Source organism: Macaca fascicularis, chromosome 10 (assembly GCF_037993035.2).
Source record: "Macaca fascicularis isolate 582-1 chromosome 10, T2T-MFA8v1.1".
In the NCBI taxonomy this organism is placed as follows: domain Eukaryota; kingdom Metazoa; phylum Chordata; class Mammalia; order Primates; family Cercopithecidae; genus Macaca; species Macaca fascicularis.
In genome coordinates, this window is record NC_088384.1 from 62,139,495 (window position 1) to 62,151,978 (window position 12,484).

The following is a 12,484-nucleotide window of genomic DNA, read 5'->3' on the forward strand; positions in this document are numbered from 1 at the left end:
CTGTCCCCTCACTGGGGTCAGGGAGTGAAGGCAGAAGGTGAGAGCAAAAGCTACAACTGCTCTTCTAACTACTTAGGGCCAACATCCCACTGAGGCTGACCCCAAAAGCACCACCCTGCACTCTGCATTTTGGTGCAGAGGGTCACCAGAGTGACCCTCACTGCCTGGCTGCTATTGGCCCTAACTGGGAGCTGCTGTAAGGCTCAGCCAGGCTTCTGTGTCCTGCATGCCCCAACTTCCCCATCACCAGGCAGAGGCAGCTGGCAAAAAGCTCACACAGGGCCCAGGCTCTCCCAGGCCATGTGGGCCAAGGAGCCGGAGCAAGGGAGCTGCCCTGAATTGCTCCACGTTGCCCTGGCTGGCCTGCAGTTCCCCGGCGGGGGCGCGGGAAGTATAAAAAGACTAACTGCAAGTGTTACCATTTTATTGTGTGAACAAGAGCTGGAAACCAGTGAAGAAATGAAATCTCACCCACCTGCCAGCCATTGACAATCTTCTGGTTAAAAATCCCAAATTCATAGCGGATTCCATAGCCATACGCTGCCAGGCCCAAGGTGGCCATTGAGTCAAGGAAACACGCTGAGAAATCAATCACAGATCAGTCAGAATCGAAGGCACGGCACCAAGGTCCCATGGGGAGGCAGCCCACGGGACGCAAGGCAGAGATTCAGAGGGGATCACACTGACTTCAGGCTTCACTGAGAGGAAAACTGGAGCCCTCACCCTCCCCATGAGATCCTGGGGCCACACACAGAAGACATCAACGTGGTTACTCAAAGGGCACGGGAGGATGGGGAGATGAAGAATCCCGGAGAACTCCGCCAGGCCGGGAACCTCTCTAAACACGAAGCCTCCCACTGCCCCACTCTTGGACACCCCAGTTCAGGCTGAGGCCTCGCCAATCCCCTGCACATTCCACTGAAACCCAAGCTGTTCTGACAGCAGGGACACATCAACACACCAAGCCTCACCCTACTCCTCAGTGAAGCCGGCACAGCAGTGGCAGCTGGCCACGTGCAAATCAACGTCCACCTGTGCAAACACCGCAGTACCAGGGGCCCCAAGGCGCTACAGCACGTGTCATTAAACCCAGCCCTTGTTCCAATCAAAACTTCTTGGAAGAAAAACAAAACAATGTTTTGAATAAAGATTTAGAGGCTAGGTGTGGTGGCTCACACCTGTGATCCCAGCACTCTGGGAGGCTTAGGTGGGACGATTGCTTGAGTCCAGGAGTTTGAGACCAGTCTGGGCAACATAGTGAGACCCTGTCTCTATAAAAAATACAAACAATTAGCCGTGCATGGTGACGCATGCCTGTGGTCCCAGCTACTCGGGAGGCTGGTGTGGGGGAACTGCTTGAGCCAGAGAGGTTGAGGCTGCAGTGAGCCAAGACTGTGCCACGGCACTCCAGCCTGGGCGAGAGTGAAATGCAGCCTTATTAACGCTTCAGGACCAGCTGGGCGCGGCGGCTCACGCCTGTAATCCCAGCACTTTGGGAGGCCGAAGCGGGCAGATCACGAGGTCAGGAGATCAAGGCCATCCTGGCTAATGCGGTGAAACCCCGTATCTACTAAAAATACAAAAAAATTAGCCAGGCGTGGTGGCGTGCACCTATAGTCCCAGCTACTCGGGAGGCTGAGGCAGGAAAATGGTGTGAACCCGGGAGGCAGAGCTTGCAGTGAGCTGAGATCACGCCACTGCCCTCCAGCCTGGGCGACAGAGCAAGACTCCATCTCAAAAAAAATAAATAAATAAAAAATTCAGGATTAAAAAATCAAAAAAACACCGACATGGAACACTAGTAACTAAAATAAAATGTCCAATCCATGGAACACACAGATGCCTGTGAGGCCCTCTGCTGAGGGAGAGGGATGAGGGAGCGTCACGGACTCTTGTTCTGGGGACTTGCCTGCAGGAGGGAAGCACATGAAGCCATGGCGGGCTCAGTGCTGCCTGGGTTTGTGGGTACGGGGCCCTGTGGGCAGAAGGCAAAGGCTCTACTCATATCTGGCCATGGAGAAGGATGGAGGGAGGAGCAAGGGGCAGGCAAGGTGACTGGGAAAGCCCAAGGACCCGGAACACCCCAAATGGAAGCAGGTCTCAGGGCTGGGGAGGGAGCAGTCCACAGTCTCCAGCTTGGAGGTGAGACGTGGGGTGAATGGCCGCCCCTGGGGTTGTCAGTAGATGGGGACAAAGGAGGCTGGAGCTTCCCTTGAGTGTAGGAAGCCCAGTTTTGCATTTGATGAGAAGGGACGTAGCAGGAAGATGGTGGTGACCCATCACATGTTGCAAAGGCCGGGGCGTGGAGAGGGCTGAAAACCTTCAAAGCTCAGTGCCCTGCCTTCTTATTTCAAGGCAATCTGCTGACTGTATCAGAGTTGAAACTGCCTGCTGCAAGCAGGGCCACGTCCATAAATCATCTTTCCATCCTTTGGGCTGTCTGCCAATCACTGGCTCTTGTGCCCTGGAAAGTGGTCAGCATATCGGGAGCCCCTCCCAGCACCAGCTTACTCCATGCTGGCAGGACTGGTCTTCATGATAATGATGACATGCCCCTTGTGTGAAAGAAAACATATATTTTCCCCTTTTCCCCCAAACAGTGGCAAAGATTTCAATCTGAAGAACACACTGGCCCATCCGCTCAAAGCCAATTTACCCTGAAGCCAATTTACCTGACCCTGGCCTCACTACATGGCCACCAACCAAGCCAACAGGTCCAAGAGAGCTCCTCCTGGATGGGGCAGCTTACCTGCCAGCCTCCCCAGGCCTCCATTCCCAAGGCCAGCATCTTCTTCTATCTCCTCGAGTTCCTCCAAGTCCAACCCCAACTGCAAACAAAAACAGAGGCAGCATTTTAATGTTACTCAATATTTTCCCTTGAATGACAGGCTGAAAGATACGTAAGTCTTGTGAGCTTATGCTAAAAATTAGAGTCTGGGTTCTGTTAGACTTGAAAATCCAATGTTAAAATTTGATGTTAATGCATGGAAATGAAAGTTTACAAATATTTCAAAAACATTTATTGCCAGGTAGTTAACCTATTAATAGTAAACAAATTATAACATGTATCCTAAAAACAAAACCAATGGTTCTGTCATTCTCTAATTTCACATAGGTTGAGATATTTACATGACATATTTTTAAACTGAACCCTAAAAGCACTTTTCCTGTGGTGATTCCAATTGTATTCAAACAATGTTGTGAAATAGATATGTCATGCTAAAAATTAGAGAAAAAGCAATAAAATCACGATTGACACTTAACGCCATTCCAGAAGCCGAACTCAGTACTCTCATTATGGCATCTGGATAAATATTCCATTAATCTGGATTTAGTGTGCGAACTTGACAAATTGCTCACATTATCTGGATTGGTAGTCTTTAAACTTTTTGGTCTCAGAAGAATCCAAACAGCTTTTGTTTATTTGAATTACATATATTGATATTTATCAAATTACAAATTAAAATGCAGACCTTTTTAAAGTATACATATGAATTCATTTAAAAATAGTAAACCCAATACATGTTAACATAAACAACAAAGTTTAATTTAAAAAAAGTACATTTTTGAAACCAAAAAAATATCCACTGAGAAGAGTGGTAGTATTTTAAATAACAACAGCAAAGTTACAAATGATTTAGCATACACTAAGTCAAATGAATGGTATTGACACATACAGTAATTTGATTCAGGGTAAAATTTCAAAATACTGTGACTTGAACTTAATTCCTAAAGCAATTTCAAAGGGTACATTCCACCAACAATATTTTGGATATAGGAAGGGGGGTGCTAGGATTTACTCAATAATGCATTACTTGCTCAAAGTTAAGAAATTAGTTTAACTACAACATAACCAACCAGAAAACCTCTAAGTTTATGGTCTAAACCGATCTTAAAACCTCTCATTCATAAAAAAATCTATTAAATTCAAAAAATCCATTAAACTTTTTAAAAATCTCTATATATTTTTCTAAAGACAGGCTACAAGTCAACATAGGGAAAGATGTTTAGTTCCTTCATGTTTTTAAATTGAGTGCCTACAGCACACTCATCCCACCTAGGAGGGCAAATGTCACCTTGATTTTGTGAGCATTCGAGAAAGATGTAAAAAGTCTGGGTGCGGTGGCTCAAGTCTGTCATCCCAACATTTTAGGAGGCCAAGGTGGGAGGATCATTTGATCTCAGAAGTTCAAGACCAGCCTGGGCAACATAATGAGATGTCTCTACTAAAAATAAAAAATAGGCGACGTGGCGGGCGGCTGTAGTCCCAGCTACTTGGGAGGCTGAGGCAGGAGAATGGCGTAAACCCAGGAGGCGGAGCTTGCAGTGAGCTGAGATCCGGCCACTGCACTCCAGCCTGGGCGGCAGAGCGAGACTCCGTCTCAAAAAATAATAATAAAATAAAATAAAAAATAGGCCGGGCGTGGTGGCTCAAGCCTGTAATCCCAGCACTTTGGGAGGCCGAGATGGGCGGATCACGAGGTCAGGAGATCAAGACCATCCTGGCTAACACAGTGAAACCCCGTCTCTACTAAAAAATACAAAAAACTAGCCGGGCGAGGTGGCAGGCACCTGTAGTCCCAGCTACTTGGGAGGCTGAGGCAGGAGAATGGTGTAAACCCGGGAGGCGGAGCTTGCAGTGAGCTGAGATCCGGCCACTGCACTCCAGCCTGAGCGAGACTCCGTCTCAAAAAAAAAAATAAAAAAATAAAAAAATAAAAAATAAAAAATAAATTAGCTGGGTGTGATGGCACATGCCTACAGTCCTGGCTACTCGGGAGGCTGAGGCGGATGACTTGAGCCCGGGAGGTTGAGGCTACAGTGAGCCGTGATCGTATCATTGTACTCCAGCCTGGGTGACAGAGTAAGACCCTGTCTCAACAACGACACAAAAAGTAGCTAACAGAAAGTTCAAAACTGCTGAAGTGAGCTTCTGAACTGAAGACAGAAAAAGTGCACTGCAGTACACCCAGTAACCTTTATCTCTTTATTGAGATATAATTCATTAACCATAAAATTCACCTTTTAAAAGTGTATGTTCACAAAATTGTGCAACCATCACCACTAATTCCAAACCATCATATCAAAAAGCAGTCCCGTGCCCATCAGCAGTCATAACCTATTTCCCCCACCTCTGCCAATCACTGATCTACTCTCCATCTCTATGGATCTACCTATTTTGGTTATTTCATGGCTTCTTCCAATGAGCATGTATTCAAGCTTCATCCATGTTGTGCCATATGTCAGCCCTTCCCGTCTTTGTACTGCTGTGTACTATTCCACTGTATGGCTAGCCCACATTTTGCTTACCTATATATCAACTGATAAACATTTGGATGTTTCCACTTTTGGCTGTTATGAACAATACTGCTGTGAAATTCATATACGATTTTTCATGTAGACATATGTTTTCATTTCTTTCAGGCCTATACCTTGGTATGGAAATGCTAGGCTACATGAGAATTCCATGCTTAACTTTTTGAGTAATTGCCAGACTATTTTCCAAAGTGACTGCAAGATTTGACAATCACACCAATGGCTATATACCCTCACCAACACTTGTTTTCTGTGTTTATGATTATAGCCATTCTCGTGGGTATGAAGCGGCATCTCATTGTGGTTTTGATTTGCATTTCCCTCATAGCTAATCACATTAAGCATCTTTTTTGTGCACGTGGATATCATCTTTGGAGAAACATCCAAGTCTTTTTGCCCATTTTTCAATTGGGTTGTCTTTTTGTGGCTGTCAGAGTTCTTTACATATATTCTGGATACTAGACTCTTATCAGATTTAGGATTTACAAATGTTTTCCCTCATTTTGTAGGTTGTCTTTATTTAACGCACAAAAGTTTTTCATTTTGATGAAGTCCAATGTATCTATTTTTTCTTTCGTTGCTTGGGTTTTTGGTGTCATATCTAAGAAATCATTCTAATCCAAGGTCACGAAGATTGATCTCTATATATTTTTCTAAAAGTTGTATTCTTTTAGCTCTTACCATTTAGGTCTTTGATCGATTTTGAGCTAATTTTTGTATGTAGTGTGAGGTAGGGGTTCAATTTCATTTATTTGCATGTAGATATCCAAATATCCCAATACCGTTTGTTGAAAAGACATCTTTCTCCATTGAATTGTTTTGGTACCTATTTCCTTTCAAAAAAATCTATTGATCTATATGACACCAATCTTACAGGCAACAAAGGAAAAAATAAACAAACTAGACTTCATAAAAATTAAAAACTTTTGTGAATCAAAAGATACTATCGACCGGGCGCAGTGTCACACACCTGTAATCCCAGCACTTTGGGAGGCCAAGGCAAGTGGATCACTTCAGGTTAGGAGTTTGAGAACAGCCTGACCAACAAGGTGAAACCTCATCTTTATATAGAGAGTAATATAATATATACTATCAACACAGTAAAAAGACAAGCCATAGAATGGGAGAAAATACTCACAAATCACGTATCTGATAAGCTATTAATATCTAGGACAAATAGAGAATTCTTAAAATTCGACAACAAAAAAACAAACAACCTGATTCAAAATGAGTAAACGACTTGAACAGGCTTTTCTTCAAACAAGATATACAAATGGCCAACAAGCACATGAAAAGATGCTCAGCATTATTAGTTATCAGGAACATGCAAATAAAAACTATAAGACACCATTTTATACCCATTTAGAATGACTACTATCAAAAAATAGTAGTCATTTCTATTTTCAATTCAAAAGAAGCATTGGTGAGGATGTACAGAAACTGGAACTCTTGCCTACTTTTGGTAGGAATGTAAAATGGTGCTACTGCTGTGGAAAACATTTTGGTAGTTCCAAAAAAAATTAAAAATGGAACTGCCATATGATCCATTAATTCCATTTCTAGGTATATAATCAGAAGCACTGAAAGCAGGATCTTAAAGAGATATTTGTACAACTATGTTCACAGCAGCATTATTCACAATAGCCAAAGGTAGAAGCTCCCCAATGTCCACTGAGAGATGAATGGATAAACAAAATATGGTATATACACATAATAAAAATTTATTCAGCCTTTACAAGGAATGAAGTACTGGCACATGCTACAACATGGATGAACCTTCAGGACATTTTGCTTGAGTGAGATAAGCCAGTCACAAAAGGACAAATAACGTATGATTCCACTTAAATGAGTACCTAGAGTAGCCAAATTCATAGAGACAAAAAGCAGAACAGTGGTTTTCAGGGGCTAGGCAAAGAGGAAAGGAGGAGTTATTTTTTAATGGGTATAGAGTTTCAGTTAGGAAAGATGAAAAAGTTCTAGAGATGGATGGTGGTGATGGATAAAGAACAAGGTAAAGGTACTTAATGCAATTGAACTGTACAGTTAAAAAAGGTTACAATGGCAAATTTTATGTTATGTATATTTTACCACAAGTTTTTTAATTGGCAGAAAAACAACAGACCATACATATGAGACTTATTTCTGGACTTTGTTTTTTTTTTTTTTTGGAGACAGGGTCTCGTTCTATCACCCAGGCTGGAGTGCAGTGGCACGATCCCAGCTCACTGCAGCCTCGACCTCCTGGGCTAAAGCAATCCTTCTCCTCAGCCTCCAGAGTAGCTGGGACCACAGGTGAGCACCACCACACCTGACTGATTTTTTTCTTTAAATTTTCTTGTAGAGACAGGGTTTCACCATGCTGCCCAGCCTGGTCACAAACTCTTGAGCTCATGTAATCCACCCACCTTGGCCTCCTAAAGTGCTGGGATTACAGGTATGAGCCACCATGCCCAGCCTATTTCTGGGACTCTTAATTCTAATTCCATTGTTCTGTCCTTATGCTTCTAACACACAGTCTTGATGACTGCTGCTTTGCAGTAAATTTTGAAATTATGAAGTGTGAGTCTTCCAATTCTTTTCTTTTTCAAGGTTATTTTGATTATTCCTGGTCCCTTGCTTTTTCTTTTTTCTTTCTTTTTTGTTTGAGATGGAGTTTCACTCTTTTTGCCCAAGCTGGAGTGCAATGGTGTGATCTCAGCTCACAACCTTTGCCTCAAGCAATTCTCCTGCCTCAGCCTCCCAAGTAGCTGGGATTACAGGCATGTACCACTACGCCCGGCTAATTTGATATTTTTAGTAGAGATGAGGTTTCTCCATGTTGGTCAGGCTGGTGTTGAACTCCTGAGCTCAGGTGATCTGCCCACCTTGGCCTCCTAAAGTGCTGGGATTACAAGTGTGAGCCACCATCCTGGCCTTTTTTTTTTTTTTTTAAGGCAGGGTCTGTCTTGCTCTGTCACCTAGGCTGGAGTGCAGCGGTGCAATCTTGGCTCACTGCAACCTCTCACTGCAAGCCCTGTCCTCTAGGGCTCAAGCGATTCACCTGCCTCAGCCTCCCAAAGTGCAGGGACGCCAGCTGCCCGCCACGACACCCGGACTTCCCTTGCATTTCTAGCAAGGTTTTAGAATCAGCTTGTCAATCTCTGCAAAGAAGCCAAATGGAACTTAGATGGAGACTTCACTATATCTGTAGATCAATTTGGGGAGTGCTGCTATCTTAACAACATTGAGTCTTCCAAGATGTTAACATGAGATCCCTTTCCATATTTAGCTCTTCCTCAATGTCTTTGTTTTCAGGGTATAGGTTTTGCATTTTTTTGGTTAAATTTACACCTAAGCATTTTATTCTTTTTGATGCTATTGTAAATGGTATGAAACTGTTTTCTTAATTTCATTTTGGATTTATTCCATCTGGACTGAATTAATGAAATGTTCCATTTGGATTGCAGATGTATAGAAATACAGTTGATTTTTGTAGATTGATCCTATATCCTGCAACCTTGCTGATCTCATTTATTAGTTCTAATGGTCTTTACTCAATTCCTTAGGGTTTTCTAGATCATGTAATCTGCAAATAGAGTTAGTTTTACTTCTGCCTTTCCAATCTGGATGCTTCTTATTTCATTTCCTTGCCAAATACCCTGGCCAAGACTCTGAGTACAATGTTGAGTAAGAGTTGTGAGACCAGGTCGGGTGTGGTGGCTCCGCGCCTGTAATCCTAGCACTTTGGGAGACCAAGGTGGGCAGATTACTTAAGGTCAGGAGTTTGAGACCAGCCTGGTCAACACGGTGAAACCCCGTCTCTACTAAAAATGCAGAAACTAGCCAGAAATCACTTGAAACCGGGAGGCGGAGTTTGCAGCGAGCCGAGATCAAGCCACTGCACTCCAGCCTGGGCAACAGAGCGAGACTCTGTCTCAAAAAAATAAAAAGAAGTTGTGAGAGCAGACATCCTTGGGACACAGTGGTCGGTTAAACACCAGATGGGGACCCAGTCTGTCAAATGTAAATTCTGTGAAAACTCTACAGGACAAATCCAGTTCCAACAAACTAATTGCAGGGAAGAAAATAAAAAAGAGGAGATATCTATAGATTAAGAAAGATGTGGCCAGGCAAGGTGGCACACACCTGTAATCCCAGCACTTTGGGAGGCCGAGGCAGATGGATCAGTTGAGATCAGGAGTTTGAGACCAGCCTGACAAACATGGTAAAACCCTGTCTCTACTAAAATTACAAAAATTAGCCAGGCGAGGTGGCACACACCTGTAATCCCAGTTCCTAGGGAGGATGAGGCAGGAGAATTGCTTGAACCCAGGAGGCAGAGGGTGCAGTGAGCTAAGTGTCACTGCACTCCAGCCCAGGTGACAGAGTGAGACTCCGTCTCCAAAAAAAAAAAAAAGAAAAAGAAAAGTTTAAAAAAACAAATGCAATTTAGTTTCTGAACATGCTGTTAAAAAGTTGTATCATGATCAGAAAAACTTATACCCTGCCTGAGAAGTTGACATTAAAGAATTACTGACTTGGGAGGCTGAGGTGGGTAGATCACGAGGTCAGGAGTTCAAGACCAGCCTGATCAACATGTTAAACCCAGTCTTTACTAAAAATCCAAACATTAGCTGGGAGTGGTGGCATGTGCTTATAATTCCAGTGACTCAGGAGGCTGAGGCAGGGGAATCATTTGAACCCGGGAGGCAGAGGTTGCAGTCAGCCAAGATCGCGCCATTGTACTCCAGCCTGGGTGACAGAGCAAGACTCCATCTCAGAAAAAAAAGAATTACTGTCAGTATTTTAGGAATAATGATATAACTATTTTTAGGAGTTCCTTATCTTTTTGAGACACCTACTGAAATATATATATATACACACACACACACTTTTTTTTTTTTTTTGAGACAGAGTCTCGCTCTGTTACCCAGCCTGGAGTGCAGTGGCGCAATCTTGGCTCACTGAAACCTCCACCTCCTGGGTTCAAGCAATTCACCTACCTCAGCCTCCTGAGTAGCTGGCACTACAGGCGCATGCCACCACACCCGGCTAATTTTTTTTTTTTTTTTTTTTTTGTATTTTAGTAGAGACAGGGTTTCACCATTGTTGCCCAGGCTGGTCTTGAACTCCTGAGCTCAGGCAATCCGCCCACCTCGGCCTCCCAAAGTGCTAGGATTACAGGTGTGAGCCACCGTGCATGGCCACCTACTGAAATATTTACAAGTGAATACCATGCTGCTTCAGGTTGGCTTAAATAACCTGCATGTGGTGGGGTATGACGAACACACTACTGGCCGTGAGGTGGAGCTGGTGACTAGAGAAGGCAGAAGGTGGGTGTGTGGCACAGGTTCACTGTAACAGTCACTCAATCTTCGTGTATGTGTAAAATGTTTCATAATGAAGATCACTTTTAATGCATCCTTAATAGCTCAATCAAGAGTGGGCTGCTGCTTTTGAACCACTACTTTTTAGTATAAACTGCTCCTCTGGATGACTCAGGCCGGACAATGCATTTGCGCCACATTTTCTTTTTGGCGTTCCATTAGAAATGAGAGCATCACTTTTTCTTCCACCTGAAGCATCTGGCACTATGTCTCACACCTAGACACACCCAGCACAGGAACCTGGAAACACTGAAAGCCCAGTGATCACGAAAATATTTCAAACACAAGAATAAATAAAAGCTAAACTGCAAGTAAAATATCACTTTTAAGAAAAAAGTGTACAAAGTTTATTTTTAATTTTAATTTTAATTTTTTATTATTATACTTTAAGTTTTAGGGTACATGTGCACAACGTGCAGGTTTGTTACATACGTATCCATTTGCCCTGTTGGTGTGCTGCACCCATTAACTCATCATTTACATTAGTTATTTCTCCTAATGCTATTTCTCCCCTCTCCCCCCACCCCAAAACAGACCCCGGTGTGTGATGTTCCCCTTCCTGTGTCCAAGTGTTCTCCCTGTTCAATTCCCACCTATGAGTGAGAACATGCCGTGTTTGGTTTTCTATCTTTGCAATAGTCTGCAGAGAATGATGGTTTCCAGCTTCATCCATGTCCCTACAAAGGACATGAATTCATCCTTTTTTATGGCTGCATAGTATTCCGTGGTGTATATGTGCCACATTTTCTTAATCCAGTCTATCACTAATGGACATTTGCGTTGGTTCCAAGTCTTTGCTATGGTGAATAGTGCCGCAATAAACATATGTGTGCATGTGTCTTTATAGTAGCATGATTTATAATCCTTTGGGTATATACCCAGTAATGGGATGGCTGGGTCAAATGGTATTTCTAGTTCTAGATCCTTGAGGAATCACCACACTGTCTTCCACAATGGTTGAACTAGTTTACGGTCCCACCAACAGTGTAAAAGTGTTCATATTTCCCCACATCCTCACCAGCATCTGTTGTTTCCTGACTTTTTAATGCTCGCTATTCTAACTGGTGTGAGATGGTATCTCATTGTGGTTTTCATATGCATTTCTCTGATGGTCAGTGATGATGAGCATTTTTTCATGTGTCTGTTGGCTGCATAAATGTCTTCTTTTGAGAAGTGTCTGTTCATATCCTTCACCCACTTTTTGATGGGGTTGTTTGATTTTTTTCTTGTAAATTTAAGTTCTTTGTAGGTTCTGGATATTAGCCCTTTGTCAGATAGATAGATTGCAAAAATTTTCTCCCATTCTGTACGTTGCCTGTTCACTCTGATGGTAGTTTCTTTTGCTGTGCAGAAGCTCTTTAGTTTAATTAGATCCCATTTGTCAATTTTGGCTCTTGTTCCCATTGCTTTTGGTGTTTTAGACATGAAGTCCTTGCCCATGCCTATGTCCTGAATGGTACTGCCTAGGTTTTCTTCTAGGGTTTTTATGGTTTTAGGTCTAACATTTAAGTCTCTAATCCATCTTGAATTAATTTTTGTATAAGTTGTAAGGAAGAGATCCAGTTTCAGCTTTCTACATATGGCTGGCCAGTTTTCCCAGTACCATTTATTAAATAGGGACTCCTTTCCCCATTTCTTGTTTTTGTCAGGTTTATCAAAGATCAGATAGTTGTAGATGTGTGGTATTATTTCTGAGGGTTCTCTTCTGTTCCATTGGTCTGTATATCTGTTTTGGTACCAGTACCATGCTGTTTTGGTTACTGTAGCCTTGTAGTATAGTCTGAAGTCAGGCAGTGTGATGC

The 12,484-nt window shown here is 43.0% G+C and overlaps 1 protein-coding gene across 1 annotated transcript in view; it reads right to left on the reverse strand.

Annotated features, from left to right (window-relative positions):
• PYGB (glycogen phosphorylase B) overlaps positions 1 to 12,484 on the reverse strand; it is a 59,458-nt gene that overhangs the window by 26,116 nt on the left and 20,858 nt on the right. The window contains exons 3-4 of the mRNA XM_005568128.5: positions 2,750 to 2,828; positions 476 to 579 (exon numbers count right to left, since the gene is read on the reverse strand). Of these exons, the coding sequence (XP_005568185.1) occupies positions 476 to 579; positions 2,750 to 2,828 (183 nt within the window). The remainder of the gene's footprint in view (positions 1 to 475; positions 580 to 2,749; positions 2,829 to 12,484) is intronic.